Here is an 18,475-nt window from a genome sequence, read left to right on the forward strand (position 1 = left end):
CCTCTCGGGTGTGTGAAAAGAGGGACGGAGAGAAGGGGTCTCCCTTCATTAGCACGTTTTAAAGCCCTGTGGCTTGTTTTGCTGGGGATGAGACCGTGTGCAAGTGCCCATGGCGGTCTGCGGTTGTGCCCCACTTGAGGCGTGAGAAGGCGGTTTCTGCCGCTGAGCAACAATAATTTGCGCAGCGTCGGTGGACTTTGTTTTACGAACGCTGAAAAATGAATTTGTGGTGCCACCTTCGGTTCACTCTAGAGAATGAAGCTCTTGTGTTATTAACCTGCTCTTCACGTCAAGCGTCCTGTGGGGAGGGGGGCAAAGGGAGAAAGAAGCACCCAAAGCGTATTTGTCTGGCGTTGCCTCAGTTGGCTGGGTGAGCTGCTCATGGGTGAACTCCACCACACAGTGCCTACGGGGACAGCTTAACTACAAACTGAAGAAACAGTACCCTTTTCTGAGTTTTTTATCTTGACCTGTTTAACGCTAACATAGAAATTAGCAGGCCGTCGAGTAGGAGCATTCTTAAAAGACAAATTTATGTATTATTAATATCTATTTTTTCATAGATACGGTTTCCTTAGGGGATAGTTAGGTCTAAAAGCGAAATATGATTGGAAATCAGATTGAGCTTAATGTAGGAGTGCAGAGAACATTGAGATAAGTTGGAAAAAAAATTAATCATGCATTTTATTGTTTGTGTGTAAAAGGAGCAGATATGTTATTTGTAATACCCTGAATTGGAAAAGTTTGTTTTTCTAAATCTATCATAATTAGCTACTGTTTAGAGTGTTCAAAGATATGGGTTGATACTTTTAACTGATAAGTGTTTTATATTAATTTCATCTTCATTCATAAGTGAAGGTTGTGTGCGTACAGGGACTTGATCTAATTTGTATATTTGAGTTAAGTTCTTGAGTGCATAACTTTCTCTTCTCTCCAGCATTGTACACATCCCATGATTATATTTTGGACACATTTTATAGTCTTCCTTTCTCACATATGAAGTGACTGCAGCAAAATCCCAGCTTTTCTTGGATCCCATTTGCTGTTGGCTAAGAGCCGCTGAGTTTCAGCCCTCTCTCTAAGGCTGTGGTGATGGTGATGTTGCAACGTGGTGTTTCCAAAGGGAGCTTTGGAATATCTAAGAGGATGAACAGCTTTGAGAATTGAATGTCTCTTCGTGCCTTTAGTAATTCTCCCAGGGAGTTTTGTTTTTAATTTATATTCAGCTGTTACTCAGCGAGCGCTTTCTTATAGAAAAGAAGCGATAAATGGTGATTTCGCACCTACAGTGATTTGTGAATGTTCCGGGGGGGCCAGCTGAGGGTTCCAGGACTCAGGAGAATTCACAGTATAGAGGGATTCCTATAGCCGGTGTGTCCCAGGGAAGTTTCACTGGAGAAATGGCACCTGAACTGGACTTTCAAATGTGGGGTGACATCCAGGCCTGGGGGGGTGGGGTGTGTCGGGGAATGAGCATGGCCTGGGCAAAGTCAGGGCCTGTGGGGGAGTACAGAAACTGGGGAGTCACCACCCATGGAGCTGGGCCACCAGGTAAATGAGGAGGAGGGGGGATGTTGGGGCCAAAGCAGAGCAAAGACTGGGGAGAACCTTTGAGCTGGGGTGTATTAATACAGCACCTCCGGAGTGGCCAGAGGGTGAGGGTTTATGGGTTCACGTGTGATCCGCCTGATCCAAGAGTGCTAAAGGCAGCTAGCAACGTTGTTGGACGGGATGGAGAAGAGGCAGGGAGGCCAGTTGGAAGGCTGTGGTCCCGGCAGGTTATACCTAGAAAGCCGTAGATACACACTGTCAAAAACAAAAAAACAGCTTTGCATTAGTGGTGCACCAATGATTCAAACCCTCACCATCTTCACTGCCTCGTGCAGTTTCCTCACATAGAAAGGAAAAACGCAAAGTTGGGGCTAGAATCTCCGCGTGGAATTCGGTCTGTGAAAGGAGAGTGGATATGGAGCCTGGATCCCGCCGTCCCGGGACAAGGAAACGTGCCCCCCCCCCCCCCGACACCCACCACCTGTGGTCTCTGCAGAGACCGTGATCGTTAGTCCAAACAGCAGGGGGGAGGGGGGAGGTCTTCTAACCTGGCCCTAAGGTAATTTCTAAAAAGAAATACTTTAATAAATTTTTATTCCCATCCAAGGAAAGGCCAAGTGCCATGGATCCAGCCTTGGATCTCTTTGGAAAAGAGAATCTTCGGAATTCTTGGGAAAAGGGCCCAGCTGCGTTCCCAAGCAGCCCCGTCCATTCCGTCTTGTTCAGAAGATTCATTCTGACAGTGGAATATAGTTAGAAATGGGCCGTTCTTCCCCAAACACACACGGCGCGCACGCACACACACAGTTAGGACCGTGAGGAAGTAGAATACAGCCCATCTTTCTGCAAAGAAACAACCAGTTCCCCGAAACCACCTCGTACTGGCGTCACCCAGGCCTGCGGGTGAGTTAGGAAAACAGGCGCCTTTGACCAGCTGGCTGGCCTTCTGCTCGCTGTCCCTGCACCCCTGATGAGGGCAGCTTCGGACGGCTCGTAATTGGTTCCAGGGATTCTCAGCCGCCCTGAGAACTGCCGTTCAAGCTGGAGCAGCGTTGTGATCAATCGAAGCTGACGGCGGTGAAGCGGTATTGACTTCCCCTTCCTAAACCGGGGAATCATTAGTCAAGAAAAGCATCTTTTAATTACTCCCAGGAAGAAAAAAAAAAAATCTTTTTGGATGGATTCTGCAACAACTGCCATTTTTTCCCAGTGCATTCGATATTAAATTTATTGTCTCAGGAGGGGAGAGGATGCCCTTCATCCCCCCCCCCCCCCCCCCCCCGGTAATGGAGGTTTAATTCAGAGAAAGGAGCAGGGTAGAGGATATCGATGCCACGACAATTAACTACATCTGGGGTGGAATCAGAATTCCCCTCTCTAATTGCTATTGATATCATTTAAGCACACACTTAAAATATTGATTTTAAGTGCAGATGCTGAAGTAGGAGAGCGGCGGTGACAGTGGATGGAATTTACTAGATTTTAGGGGCCTAAGGAGGGGCAGCGGTAGGCTGTCTGTGGGGCGAGGACTCCGGGACGCCTGGCGTGCGAGTTGCGTATCGCACCATACGCTGTGTTGTTGTGTGCGGTTGGGGTGTGGGGCCTACGGCAGCCAGGCAGGACTCTGGTCCCAGTGTTAGCACGCACGTTGTGACCATCGGGCGAAGTCAGGGAGCTCTTTGGTGACCCTTTCAAATCAAGGAATCATAGGCTCGGAGGCAGAGACATCAAGTGCACGTTTCTCGAGTGAATGAACAAACGAGCAAACGAGCGCATGGGGCAAAGCAGGAACGGGTCCGCTTGGAACCCACGTGTCCAGTGCTCTTGCTGACCTGAGCGTCGAAATTCCTCGCGCGTTCGTGGAGGAAATTGGGGCTCCCATGTTCGCCAGCACGCGGCAACGGCGTCCGTCCCTGCAGACCTCTGACATCTTCCCCTCCCCGGCCACGCGGTGGCTACTCTGCCTCACTGTGGTGTGTCCTTCTTCTCTATTCCTATTCCCCGTTCCACTTTGGAAGCTTTCCGGGTTGACTGCAGTGATGGCAATTTCCTAGCAGGGCCGAGCGGAGCCCTCCGGGACGTGGTCCTCACGGCCGAAGCTGGACTCTGCTCGGCTGCCTGGTTTGTCTTCCCGACTCCCGTCTTAGGGTCTCAGCATCGAGGCATCTGGCCCGCGAGGGTGTGCAGGGACCGGTAGCCGTTTGCATCCCGGGGCAGGTAGCCTATTTACACGGTGGTCTGAGAGCCAGCCGATTCGGTCTCGGAAATCAAAGGAGCCTGGACGTGTGTTTTCGGTGCTATAAAGAGCCCTTGGGAGAAGCTTGAACCCCAACTGAAATCCCCCTTCCTTCTGATCCCACTTGGAAGGGAGCCGCGTTGCTGATTTAGTATACACTCTGCTGCCTCTCTGAGCGTTCTTTTTCCTTCTGTCATTGTCACCTGCATGCCTCAACTCCCCTCTTGTCTTTAACCTATAAAAAGATGCCACCTTCGGGAGGAAGATTTGGGGCCGGACGTCAGAAATCTGCGTGGGAGAGCCCGGCCGCACACTTCCAGACGGAGCAAGTCTGCCCAGTGACACGAGTTCCGGTCCTTTTTGATTTGGGAACACGACTTTCATCTTATTTATGCACACGGAGATATTGATAAAGGGGAAATGTATCCAAACTGAAAATAATTGGATCCCCACCGTTAACTCTGAGATATTAAAAGCAGTACCACTTGGCCACGTCTTTGTCTCGTTAGGTTTGATCATAAGATCACAATGTAGTAATCTCGAGCTCAAATTTCTGGCATAAAGATGCACTGTTCCAAATGTGGCCTCAGGGAACACGAGTCCCCGCACAGCCCCAGGATTATCTCATCTTATTATTTTTCAACAGTTCTTGGCCCGCTGAGGTCAGTGTTTTGTCTCTTTTGAGTGTTCCTCTATGCTTGACACCTTTTCCTATTTTCTTTCTTTAAAAAAAAAAAAAAATGGGCAGGGGGAGGAATGGGGGGGGGAAGAAAGGACTCTGCCGTGATGACCAGAACCCATCTGTACTTGGGTGGCATCTGCTCCCCACATGTCACTTCCCTCATTAACAAGCAATTGAATTAATTAAATGCTACTCAGAACACGCATAACAAGCTACCGGCAGTGTCCAAATTAGCACTGATAATCAAGGATGATTTCCTTTATTATCCTGCTAAGTGGTGCACAGACTCTGATCTCCCTGTCTGCCCTCATCTATTTACATACCCCCAGCTTCTGCCTTTGGAAGCGGAGGTTATCTTACCTAGTTAATTTGCCACGATCACCAAGCATGGCGGATTGATGCCCTGCCCCCGCCGCCACCGCCACCGCGCGGCCCCCTCCCCACCTGCCCTCCCCCAACCCCAGCCTTTGTATCTCAGGCTCACTGATAAATTAAAGGCCACCCCTGTGGTCTCTCAAGTGAGTAATAGAGGCAGAAATTTCATTTTGCAACTGGCTGATTTAATGATCCAAAGGGTAATTAATGGCCTGATTATCTTAATGTTAAATATGTCCGGCAGCAATTACTGTGACCTCCCGCTTGTCAAGGTCCGGGCTGTGCTCTTCCTTCAATTAAGTTCTCTGGGGCTTAATGGTATGAATAAACTCCTCTGATTCTATCATCCCGGACGGACGCAGAGGGTTCAGGGAGCTGGGGGCTCGTTTGGAGTTTTAATCAGCCTGTCTCCTACTCCGGCGATCAGAGTTAACAATTAGAGCAAGGACAGCTTAACTTTCTTCTTCCCCGTGCCCAGCGCACCACCACCACCACCCCCCGCCCCCCAACACCACGACGCACGCACTTTTGGGTTATTTTATTTTATTTATTTTGTCTTATTTGTTTCAGCGCTCTCAGGGAGAATCCTGTTTGTGGAGGAAGACGTTGCATTGCATGAGGCTCGTCTCTTCCGATATAAATTATCATGTGAGCGCTGTGGTTTTGCTGTTTGACAGGCTTAATTAATTGGCAGGAGCCCCCGAAAATGACAGTGCCAGTAATTGCAACTCAGAGTGAATTTCTGTCATCGTGGTGCGCCTGTCAGCGGGCATGCCCTGGCCCCAGCCGTCAGAGCGGCCGGCCCTCCCCGTCCAGGCGGGGACAGTATCCCCAGCGAGCGAGGACACAGGCACGCCGTCCGCGTGCAGGGGCGACGTTTACTGCCAATAAAGTTTATGTGGCCACAGCTCTGCAAACCCAACAGCTGCTTGGGGACCTCGGATTTTACTTCAGATGTTTTAGCGACGTCCCCCTAGCAGGCCGGCTTGGATTCAGACTCCGAGCACCATAACTCACTTCGCACCCCTCCAAGACTGGACGGCCCTCATTAGCACGTTGCTAAATAATGCCTGAGTTTACCCGAGCTTTCCCCAGATCAGAAATATTCCACCGTAAATATTAAGCCAATTAGGAAAACGTACAAATGAGAAGTGCTTTAACACTGCCTCAAACATAAATACCTATAGATTACAGTTGACAACAGATACAGCAGATCATCCAGTAATCCGCGGTCGGGGAGCGTGGCGGGAATGTGCCCTTGGTGGCAGTGGTCTCCGATGAAGGTATCGTTAAGGGACCGGCTCCAACTGTAAGAAAGGGGAATCGAAGAAGATTCTCCCGACGGCTAGGTGAAACGGGATCTGCTTTTCGCACGATAAGCGTACCTTACGTTTGCCTTTGAACCCAGGTGGACGAGAGACTGCTCTTGGCGTCTTACGGCCGCCTGCTGCACGTGATCCCCGGCTCTTTATTCGATCCCGCGGGAAACCAAATGTGTCCTGGGAGCCGGTTTTGCTCCCAGGGAGCTGTCTCGAGCTGAAAATCCCTATCGTGTACTCACTGAAATGTAGCAGTGGAGACAGTTAAGGGGTTTTTTTATTTCTAGGAAATGTCATTACCGCTGCCACATGAAAATGCAAACCCAGCAGCCTCCAGGTGTCCTGGGCACGCCTGAGCCTCTGTCCATTTGTGAGCGGATATAAGGGAATGGGATGTTAAGGTTAGCCTTTCGGGGTCTGAATTGCAGACCACAGAAGACATTCTAAACGTGGGCCTGTAAATACTTTCTAAAACAGTTGCCTCTGCCTGCATCCCTGCAACAGCAGAGCGTTTTCCGAAGGGTCTTTTCTTTCAGTGTCGTTTTGATTATTTTGCACCGGAAACTTTCTGGCCCCTGAGAAACCTTTCTGCTTCGCGGCGCTGTGTGCTTTTCCTTAGCACGGAGCCGTCCTGTGACACATGACGATCACCGTTTTCCAAGTTGAGGAAAACGCGGAGTTACTTACCGCCTCGAATCATCTGTGCAGGGTCGCACACAGGACTTCGGGAAAGATCTCTTGAATTCACGATCTGACCACTGACACCTGCTCGTGGTCCCTTCTTGCGACTCCTGTCTTTGCTCTCTCAGCCTCATGTGGCCAAATCCGGCGGCCGGCTGTGGCATCTAGAGATACTGGTGTCCCCTTCCTCTCTTCCCTTGGGCCCGGCTCACAGTCTTAAACTAGCGTGGTGTTTCCGTGTGTATGTGTTACTCATGTAAAGGTGTAATACATGATACTCTAACTGCCATTTATCTCCACTCCTGAAGTCCAGTGGCCTTGCTTACGTAACTTAGGTATAAAAAAGCATCATCCACTTTAGTTTTTTGCATTCATGTGGCAGACATGATCTCTTAAGTCATGCAGCCATGATTCTAAAGTCTTAATTCTCTGCAGTTGGTGCTAATCCCAAGAGCTTCTACAGAAAACAGGGCTGAGAGCTCCAAATATCAGAATCAGCCACCATAGATGTGTGGTTCGAGCCCTGCCTTTTCACGTAACTACATCCTCTCCCTGCCCAAACCTCCCTCTGTTCATGCCCCTGCCCCAGTGTTGCCTGTTGAAAACGTTTGGCTTGTATTTAAAGAAACAAACAAACATGGGGCGCCTGGGTGGCTCAGTCGGTTGAGCGTTCGACTTCGGCTCAGGTCGCGATCTCACAGTTCATGAGTTCGAGCCCCACGTCGGGCTCTGTGCTGACAGCCCAGAGCCTGGAGCCTGCTTCACATTCTTTGTCTCCCTCCCTCTCTGCCCCTTCCCTGCTCATGCTGTGTCTCTCTCTGTCTCAAAAATAAGTAAACATTAAAAAAAATAAAAATAAAAAAATAAAAAATAAATAAAAAAACAAACAAACCACAATCCTATTTGTTATCTGCATGATGAAATGCACAGGCAGGCCAGAAGATTTCTGGTTTGGGTTCCATGACCGGCATCTTCTGAGATTTTTGATTTAAGACAAAACAAGAAGGCATGTTCTCATTTCTAAAATGAAACTCGTCATTATTTCCACCCACTTGGTCATGTACATTTAATGCTCAAAGAAAACAATATTTATGAAGTCTCCTGGGTTCCATTTTATCTGGAAGACAGAATCAGCTTTATACCTGGGTCCTACGGGCTGATAGAGACAAGTGGCCCATGCCCTCTCGGGTGCTGGCAAGGGTCTGCTGATGTAGAAGATACGGTTCATGTTTATTTTGCTTTATGTCTATAGAGCGGTTTATTGTAGCATCGATATCACCCAGAGGTGCATGTCTTTGGACCCTGCCCCACACCTACCCAATCAGTATCCCTGGGGTAGGGCCCAGCGATGTGCTTTCACTCTCTAGGAGATTCTTATGCACATTAAAATTTGAGAAGCATCGGTCTACACCTCCACCAAGCAGCATAAGTAGATATCCACAACCCTGCCTGGAGTCCACTCCCTGTCTTAGCCCAAGTGCCTGGAATTCATTCCTTACATCTTGAGACCCAAGTGTCTACCCTTTTTCTTTACCAGATGCTTGTCTGCTCTAGCATATCCAGTATGCCAACCCAGCAGATGCTACTACCCAGGGAGAAGATCTCTGTGTCTGGCCCCAGTACAAGAGGATTATACACTATGATCAAATGTCATTTTCCCCAGAAATGCAAGGTTGGTTCAACACACAGAAATCAGTCGAGGTAGGGGCACCTGGGTAGCTCAGTCGGCTAAGCGTCCGACTCTTTATTTCAGCTCAGGTCACGATCGCACGGTTCATGGGACAGAGCCCCACGGCGCAGAGACTGCTTGGGATTCTCTCCCTCCCTCTGCCCCTTCCCTGCTTACGCTTTCTCTCCTCTCCAAGTAAATAAATAAACTTAAAAAAAAATCAATGGATGTAACACACTACTTTAATAGAATAAAAGACACAAAGTACATGATCATCTCAAGAAATTCAGAAAATAAATCCAACAAAATTCAGTACCCTATCATGATATAAACACTCAGCAAACTGGGAATAAAAAGGAACTTCCTCAGCCTGCATCTGTGAGAAGCCCACACCTAACATCCTGCTTAATGATAGTGTCCTGAAGGCTTTCCCCCTAGGATCAGGAAGAAGGCAAGGATGTCTACTGTCTCAACTTCTGTTCAACATTTTGCTAAAAGTTCAACCCAGGGAATTAGGCCAGAAAAAGAAACCAAAGCCATCCGGATCATAAAGGAAGAAGTAAAACTACTTCTCTTTGCAGATGACATGATCTTGTATATAGGAAATCTCAAGGAATCTACAGTGAACTATTAGAGCTAGTAAGTGAGTTCGGCAAGAGTGAAAAGTACAGAATCAACATACAAAACTCAACTGTAATTCTGTACACTTACAATGAAAATCCAAAATAAAATTAAGAATAAAATTTCACTTATAGCATCAAAAAGAATAATATAGTTAGAATAAGTTAGCCTGTGTACTGACAATTTAAAGAGATCATTGAAAGAGATTAAAGAAGACCTAAGTAATTGACAAGATATCCCATGTTCATGGACTAGAAGACTTAATATTCTTAAGATATCAATACTCCTCAAATTGATACATAGATTCAACTCAAAATCTCTGCTTTTTTTTTTTTTAAAGAAATGGACAAGCTGATCGTATAGCATATATGGAAATACAAGAGACCCCCAGACAGGCAAAACACTCTTGAAAAAGATAACAAAGTTGGAGGACACACACACCACAATTTCAAAACTTACTACAGAACTAAAGTAATCTAAGGCTGTGTGATATTGGCCTGCGCATAGACATACAGATCAACAGAACAGAGCTGACTGTTTTGAAATAACCCATACATCTGCGATCAGTTGATTTTTTAACAAAGGTGCCAAGAACATTCAATGGAAAGAAACAGCCTTGACAACTGATTATCCACACACAAAAGAATGAAGTTAGACCTCTGTCTCATGCCATCTACCAAAAAAATTAGCTCCAAATGAATCAAAGACTTAAAACTGAAACTATAAAACTTTCAGAAGAAAACATGGATAAATCTTTGTGACCGTGGATTTGGCAGTGGTTTCCTAGATACAACACCTCTAGTACAAGCAAAAGAAGGAAAAATAGATTGGACTTCATTGAAATTAAAAGTCTCAAGCTTCAAAAGACAATATCAAGCAAGTGAAAAGACGACACACAGAATGGGTGATGATATTTAAAAACCGTATATCCAATAAGGTCTAGTATCCAGATCATATAAACAATGTTTACAACTCAACCATAAGAAGACAACCCAATTTTTAAATGTGCAAAAGACTCTGAAGAGACATTTCTCTAAGCAAGATAGACAAATAGCCAGTAAACTCATGAGAAGATGCCAGACATCCTCACTTCCTAGGGAAATGGCAATCAAACCCATACTGAGATATACTTTACACCCACTAAGGATGACCTTACTCAAGAAGATGGACAGTGGTGGGTGTTGGCAAGGATGCAGAGAAATTGGAACACTCATACACTGTCGGTGGGAATAGTCAATGGCACAGTGCCTTGGAAAATAGCCTGGCAGTTTCTCAAAAAGTTAAACAGAAGAGTTACCACGTGACCAAGCAGTTCTTCTCCTAGGTGCGTACCTAAGAGAAATGAACACATGTCCATACAAAAATTCGTACATGTGTGTTCGTAGAAGCGTTTTTCATAATAGCCAGAAAGTGAAAACACCAAAGGTCGGTCAACAAAATATGGCCTGTCTATACAATGGAATGTTATTCAGGCATAAAAAGGAATAAAGGACCTTACGTGCTACAACTTGGGTGAACCTTGAAAACATCGTGTTTGGTGAAAGGAGCCAGACAGACACCAGAGGCCATGCATTAAATGATTCTGTTTATATGGGACCACCAGAATGGGCCAATCCATGGAGACAGAAGGTAGCTTCGTGCTTATGGGGGGTCTGGGTGAGGCAGGGCAATGAGCTACAGGGAGTGACTTCATTTGGGGGATACTGAAAAGGACCATGGTGGCGTTGGCAGTATAACTTTGTAAATATACTAAAAAACCACCGGATTATACACATTTAAAGGATGAATTTGATGGCATTGTAAATTATGTCAATGAAAACAAAAAGATGAGAAGGAATTTCACAGGAGACAGGCGGAGCAGGACCTTCCACAAAGACTGTGGGCCAAGGTGCGGAACTACCTGTGGGGGAAAGGTTGGCCCGGTCGGTACGTCGCCCCTCGTTTGGCACAGGGTCCCGTGGAGGAGTCTGTCCGGTGCAGTGCTCTGGGCAGTGGTCATACTTCAGCCGGAACCTGTGCCCATGGAAGGATAGTCCAGAGGTGAGTGAGACCAGGTTGAAGAAGGCGGTGCCTCGCGTCCAGGTGCACGAGTGAGCCGGAATCCTGGACCATCCCTGCCAGGGCTCCGGGGGGGAGCCTGTGAGAGGCCAGGCCCGGCCCGGCCAGTGCGTCACAGAACCCACACGACAAACCGACATCATTCTCCGTCATGATAGACGAGGAGCTGGCCTGAGTGCAGGAGCCGGAATCTGGCCCAGGTCCCGCTGGTGGCAGGACCCTTCCTGCGAGGTGGAGTCAGACCAAAAGGACCCAGGAGGGTCCCGCCATATGCACTCATACCCAAGCTGAATGTGGGTGCTGGGACGGGCAGGCATACACAGTGCTGACTAGTTTTCTTCCTTGGGCTGTAGGACAATGGCCGAGGCCATTAATGGACTAGCAGAGCAAACAAGGTAACTTCAGTCACGAGATCCCGACGGATCGATTTCGTGCCAGTAAAGGTAAAGCTGACCAGGTGGTGGTTAAGCCAGGGACAGGGCCCAGCCAGGCCTGTCCTGTCGTGGCTTTGGAGCAGGATCTCTGGGCTCCGGGGGCCACACCCTCCAAAAGCAGCAGAACAGAGTCCTGATTTCTCCCGAGAAACTGCTTGTGGTCCCAGAGAGTGGGAATGGCAGTGGCAACACCATTAAATCTTCAAATAATGAAATTGTCATTTGTAACCGATACTAAATTTCACCAACCTGGGGGTCCAGAAGACGAATGTTGTCTGAAGTACACATCACTCCGTCTTAGGGACTCGCTCCTATAAAAAGCATCCCTAATGCTGATGATCTGATACAAATGACCATGGAGAACAAATACACAATCATGGTAACTTACCCGTGACTTTCTCCTCAAGGACCTCCAAGTGCTGCCCTGTATGTTTTCACATGGGTCCTCACGATCTCAATGAAACTGGAAGATATCTGCTTAAAATCAGAGAAGAGGAAAAAACTGGGGCACCTGGGTGGCTCAGTAGGTTAAACGTCTGCCTTCAGCTCAGGTCACGATCTCACGGTTTGTGGGTTCGAGCCCCGCGTCGGGCTCTGTGCTGACAGCTCAGAGCCTGGAGCCTGCTTCAGATTCTGTGTCTCTCTCTCTCTCTGTCTTACCCTCCCCTGCTCACACTCTCTCTGTCTCTCTCTCTCTCTCTCTCTCAAAAATAAACATTAAAAAAATTAAAATCAGAGAAGAGGATCCCCCCCCCCCCGCCATGTGTGCAAAATGGCTCATCTGTAATCTGATCCAGCCTTGGAGCAGGACTAGCTCACGGACTTGACATCTGGAGGCCCTGTAAGAGAAGTCTACCGCATGGCTTCTGAGCGTGGAATGCTGTCAACAGCCGACCACAGCCTCAGGCCATGCCTTCCCACTGCTCCAGTGGTTTTCAGGCCAGGAAACATTTGGAATTGACCATGGGGCAGGGTATAAGGCTGGGGGGCTGGGATGCTAAAGTCCGAACAGGAGGAATTGCTTTACCCACAGTGACTGTAGCCCCTGTGCTGAGGAGAATGAGGAAGAGCCAGCCGCAAAGTAAATCCGCGCTGCTCAGAGGAGCTGAAGCAGCCCTCCCCTGCAGACCTTTGGGGTTCTTTCCAAGCCCTCCAACAGCGGGCTCCAGGAAGCCAGCACCCTTCCCCGGAGATTTCTCCTCCGTGGGGGCAGTGGATGAACTGACAGAGACGAACACGTTTTCGTTCTAGAAGGCCAAACTGCACCTTTCTAAATGCATTAAGTGAAATGAGTGTAATCGCGTGATGATACTCCATAAAGTTCCAGAGAAGCCATAGTAGGTGAACAGTAAAAAGGAAGTGGCCACCAAAAAGCCCCAGGGAGTATCCGTCCAATGGAAGATTCCACACGCACAATAGAGTGAATGTCCGTTCTTGGAGAAGGAGACACGGCAGAGTCGTGTGCCCCAGCTACGTACAGTTGTGTAGAATGCAGACTCATTTAAAAGCTCAGAAGACAGTTCAGGGAGGTGTAAGGCATAGAGCATCCTGAGACTTGTGTACGAAGCAGTGTTTCTGGGACAATAGGCGGTAAAAGTGGAATCCAGATTCCATCAAGGGGGCTCTAATCTCGTGGGAACGGCGGACCCCATGCAGCTAGAGTAACACGAGACCAGCGAGCATGCTGACCAACCACAGCACAAATACAGATCAATGTACAGTTGCTGACATTTGTAATAACAAGCAGACTTTGCCCCGGGAAAAGAGGTGGGATGTTATGTCATTCTCTGTCACAGGTGGCCTTACAGCTCAAAAAAAAATTACTTGTGATTTAAAAGTTCTCGTGCCCTCGCCGCAGTCCTGTCTACGACAGTTTTGTTTTTTGACGACCACATTTCATCTTGAGGGGTTTTTTTTGAATCCCCCCTCCCCCCTCCGGGATCGACCCTGTTTTCCAAAGTGCAAAAGCCGGTGGCAATGCCATGTAGGGAGCTGGCATCGGAGGATGATTTCGCCACCTGTCCCGGAGGCGACGGCTCCTCCCATAGGGAGTGAGGACGCCCCTTCCTGGACCCGCTTATAACAGAGCCGAGCACCCCGTCCAGATGGAGTAAATGCCAAGGGGGTCCGTATCTCTGCGAGCAGGAAGGTGGTGGTGAGGGCCTGAAATGGAATCATGGTGACGCTGAGGAGACCGTTTTCAAGATGGCAAGGCACCAAGTGCTAAGGAGCAGTGAGGAGAAACGTGCAGGAGTCGAAGGGCCGGGATGTTCTGTGAAGGAAAGAAGATTCAAAATGCCCAGTCAGGGGCACCTGGGCAGCTCAGCCGGTGAAGCATCCAGGGTAGCTCTTGATCTCAGCTCCGGTCTTGATCTCAGAACCATGAGTTCGAGCCCTGCGCCGGGCTCGGAGCTGGTCGTGAAGCTACTAAAAATAAATAATGAAATAAAATGCCACCCAGCCGGGCTCACATGTTTGGTGATGATCGTGAATGTGTGGTCATATATAAAGGCCACTGCTTCTTACGCGGTCATTGGGCTTACAAGAGTCTTCCCCAGGAAAGATCCTGTGGCCCAAAGCAAGGTTACTTCCAGGGTGGGCTTCATCCCCTCCCCCACACACAGACCGTGGCCTCTGGCATCTCACCTCTCAAGTTCAGCACACCGAAGGCATCGAGGTCAGAAATAAACTGAACAGGTCCGAATGGCCTGGGGTCACCTGGAGCTCTGACCTAAGTAGGTAGGAAGGCTGGTGTTCATATACTACCTACAACCACCGGGAACGAGACCCATCGATGCCACAAAGGCCAGGTGCGCCCGGCCATCCACAGCCTTCTCACTTCCGGTGGCTCCTGGGGCAGGAGAGGCTGGCCCCTCGCTCGCTGTCCTAGGCAGCACTCCTGGCAGCCGGCACCTGGTTCTCCCTGTGGCCATGACACGTGGCCTCTGTAGGTAGCACTTTACGCGGTCCTGCTACTTAGGTCTTGATGTTGTCCCTCTGTTACAGCTGAGAACACACAGGCCGCACGGCAGGAGTCTGTGTCCAGGAACCCACAGCCCACGCTCTGAGCCTCAGTGCTTTGCTGCTGGGCTTTCGGGCTGGCGACTGAAAGGTGACCGCGTGTGACGCTGGACGGCAGTGAGACACGGTGTGCCGGCCGTCCGCGTCCACGGGACTCAGGACGTCAGCGAGGCAGGCGGTGTGTCCGTGCCTGAGTCCCTGCATCCCGCCCCCTCCAAAACGGGCGGCTTGGGGCAAAGGGCTCACTGCTTCCCACGCCCATCCCTGCCCCCTGGCACACCATCTTCTTTCCCATGCTTGGCGACCATAATGCGTCTGAGCACCACAGACAACGGGTGGCCAAAAACACATCATCTGAAATGTTTATTTCATCTTTCAGGCTTAGCAAAACCAGACACGAGTGGTTCGTCTCAGAAGTCAGCATGTCGTGCGGCGTGTTCTTACTTCCCCAGATGCCTGTGGGTCACACCTCCCTTCCTCGCGGTGAGGAACCACAGGTGTGCTGTGCAGAGTTTGCCTGGATGCCCACGTCCGCTTTGGGGAAGGGGACACGGGTCCTCCGAGAGCTTTGTATGAGGAAAGAGCAGAAAAGAGGAACATTTCGTGAAGTTATCGCAAATACTGATTTTGCTCAGAACCCCGGGCAAGGATGCTCTTCTGACAGCAGGTCCTCGTGGGAAGAAAGCCTCCTGCGGGGCTGATGGAGTCGAGGAAAGGCCGGGAGACGTTGCGTGATGCCAGGAGAAGCTTCTGGAAGGCGATAAAGATACAACCAAGATAACGAGCATAATGGCTTTTCTCCTCGGTCTGTCGTAGACGCTGTAAATGGCAGCTCGGGAGGGGAGGGGACAGAAACAGTAAGCGGCTCTGGAAGAGGCCAAAGCTGGGTTCTGGGTCTCGAGCTTCCCTGTGCTGGCGGGTTCACAGACCAGACTCACACTCAGTCTTGTCGTCTGTAAGCTGGGAACCAGAGCGCCCGCCTCCTGGGTCGGGAAGCTCCGTGTGGAAGGGACACAGAGGTTCTGACTCGTCTCCGGTGGTGACATGGGATGTTGGTCAGATGACCTGTGGAAATAGACCAGTGGTTCTCAACGGGGGACAGGCCGAGGTGGGGGACATTTGGCAGTGTCTGGAGACGTTGTCACACTGGAGCAGTGGCCGGCGGGGGGGGGGGGGACGGGGCTTCTGAACATCCTACGACATGTACGAGGGGCCCCACCACAGAGTTACCCAGCCCCAATGCCTGTACCACCAAGGCCACCACGCCCTGAGGACAGAACAGAGGCAGGCCGGGTTCCCTGTCCCGGCACCGTGGAAGGCTTTCTGGGAAGAAGCTTGTGCTTCTGAGGACCAGCCCTCAGAGCCTGGGACAGTCACTGCCTTACAAGTTTCTGTGGACTCGAGGCTGCCCACCCTTGACGGGCTCCTGTGCAGGGCGCGTGAGCGGAAGCAGGACCAGCACTGGGCTCAGCAGGAGAGGGACCCGGGCAGGATGAGGGCCAGACCAGGCACCTTCGACCGTCCCTCCAGCCCGCCCTCTCTGGCCGCCTTGCTGCGGCCTCTAGCCTCTGGCTTGGTTGGTGGAAGGGTGTAAGTGGCCTCCAGCTCTTCCCCTGGGGGTAGGTCTAGGCCACCTGACCATCCCTTGGGCTGGGTCACCCAAGACACTGGGCATTTTGACGGCCTCAAGTGGATAAGAGCACCGGCCCCTCCCGGCGGACCTACAGCTCCGAGATGGGCAGAGAGCATGTCCGAGGGGTGGCCGAAGGGGGACAGGAGGGGGCAGGCCACCCCCAGGTCATGGGCCACGCTCCAGGGGGAGGTGCTACAGCTGCAGGTGGGAGAGGGTCGTTTCCAGGCAAAGGGAAGACCAGGCTTTGCTCCACAGTCCCTTCCGGCCCTCCTTTCCAAGCCCCCTGGAGTGCAGCCATGTTGCCAGACGAACCATATTTGCGAAGACATGCAGAGTCTTGATTAACCCCCCCTTCCTCCCTTGAGTTCTCCAGGGGGGCAGCTGGCCAGCTGCCAAGGCCCCCGGAAAGGTGAGCTGGGCCGCTGCAGAGCCCTGCGTGCTGACCGCTGGCCGGGGCTCCCGGGCCACTCCTCCCGTGTTCTCCCCAGGGCACCCGTGTGGGTGCCCTCCACCCAGGGCAGCCCGTGTGGGTGTCGTCCCTGAGCCCTGAGCCCTGAGCCTGAGCCCTGAGCCCTGGGCCTGCCCTCCTCTGTAAGCGCGAACTGCCCCTGTTCCTAAAGTCCCCAAGGCCCCTTCCGACAGTTCCCCTCACCTAAACCCCAGAGCGGGTCCCCGCAGGGAGGGCCTCAGATGACGCCAGCCGAGTGCCGACCCCCGTGCGTCCCTCAGGGCGGCCGGGGAGAGCGTCAGATGCCCCGGCCTGACCCGCGGGCCCCGGAGCCGGCGGAGACCGGAAGACAAGCCCAGCAGCGGGCTGCCTTGCCTCGGTGGCACCTTCTCGAGACGAGTGATGCCTGCAGACCGACAGTGAGAGGGCTCGTCCCCTCGAGGTGGCTCACATTCAGGTGAGACGGGCACAGACGTTCCAGGCTGATCGCAGGCTCCCCAAAGAACCCCTGGCTTCCTCGGTGTCGAGAAGGCTCTGCCCCTGATGCGTTGCACGTGTGGTTTGGCGATCGCCGAGCCAGGTGCGGCGGAAGAACTTATTCAAGCGCAGGGGGCACCTGCATGGGCTTTGAGTTAGGAGCGCCGGCCACCCTGTTGTGGCGCGGGCTTGTTACTCCGCGATCCACTGGCTGAGCTTCGCTTCTGAAATGCTCTCCCCTCGTGGCCAGTTTTCATCTGGCTGTGAAGCAGCCATCAAAGAACGCTACCCTAAATGTTCTGCTCTCAGCCCGGAAGCCTTTGCTGACACGTCGCTAACGCCCCGTCGGCCTCTCGGGGACGGGGATGGTGTTTGGCCGGCCCGTGGGCAGTTGGGTGCTTATGGACGGAAGAAAAGGAACAACGCTTTTAACGCCCGTTATTTACAGGGAAGCCCTGTTTCCCGGAGCGGGGGAGTGGGTCCAATCGTGGCCGGAAGGGTTCACCTAAGTAATCCTTTTAAAAGGGGCAGAGGGGGGGATCTCTGAGGCACCTGGGTGACTCAGTTAAGCATCCGACTTCGGCTCAGGTCGTGATCTCACGGTGCATGGGTTCGAGCCCCGCGTCGGCTCTGTGCTGACAGCTCAGAGCTTCTGTGTCTCCCTGTCTCTCTGTTCCTCCCCACCCTGCTCGCTCGCTCTCTCTCTCTCTCAAACATTACAAAAATTTGTTTAAATAAGTAAGTAAAAGGTGGGATCGTCCACGACTGCTTTGTGTTGACTTTGAGAGCCCTGTCATAACCAGCTGGGCCACCTGATCTGTGAAAACCCAGGGCCCGTGTTCTAGAAGTGGTGTTAGCATGGCCTTCCAATGCCGAAATACTCCTCATCAGCTGCGATACTCCCTTTGCTGTTGAACATGAACTTTCAGGTCACTGTGGCTCCCCCCCCCCAGCCCCCCGGTGTCTCTCCCCCTGGGAGTCTGTGCAGTGGCCGTCATGTGGGTGGTGTGCAGCCAGCAACATCCGTGTCACTGCTCGTCACCTCAGTGGGATGTGCTCCAAAGCTTGGCTGTGTGTCCTGAAAATCCGCACTCCGAGGAAGGTCCTGAGGTCTGAGGGTCACATTCGGGCCATTACTTCCCTGCATTTCTCCCCTGGGGAAAGAGGGATCCTCTCTGCCTTCTCCGTTTCAATCACATGGCCGCCCTCCCAAGCTCAGGGGAGGGCACCCACTTTGCAAATCCATTTGCTGAGACAGAGCGCACGAAGC

General features: G+C 51.1%; 1 protein-coding gene across 16 annotated transcripts in view; it reads left to right on the forward strand.

Moving 5' to 3' along the window:
- Positions 1 to 18,475, forward strand: part of AGAP1 (ArfGAP with GTPase domain, ankyrin repeat and PH domain 1) — a 540,980-nt gene that overhangs the window by 481,261 nt on the left and 41,244 nt on the right. Inside the window, exons 18-19 of one of the 16 annotated variants that reach the window (XM_042995755.1) lie at positions 8,382 to 8,516; positions 15,027 to 15,068. The exons of 11 other annotated variants lie outside the window; for them this stretch is intronic. In XM_042995755.1, coding sequence (XP_042851689.1) covers positions 8,382 to 8,487 — 106 coding nt within the window. In that variant the 3' untranslated portion in view covers positions 8,488 to 8,516; positions 15,027 to 15,068. Of the gene's footprint in view, positions 1 to 4,032; positions 4,221 to 8,381; positions 8,556 to 8,597; positions 8,625 to 15,026; positions 15,427 to 18,475 lie in introns of those variants that run through there. 4 more of the 16 variants (XM_042995757.1, XM_042995747.1, XM_042995754.1 and 1 more) reach the window with 4 other exon arrangements.

The sequence above is a fragment of the Panthera tigris genome, chromosome C1 (assembly GCF_018350195.1).
Source record: "Panthera tigris isolate Pti1 chromosome C1, P.tigris_Pti1_mat1.1, whole genome shotgun sequence".
NCBI lineage: Eukaryota > Metazoa > Chordata > Mammalia > Carnivora > Felidae > Panthera > Panthera tigris.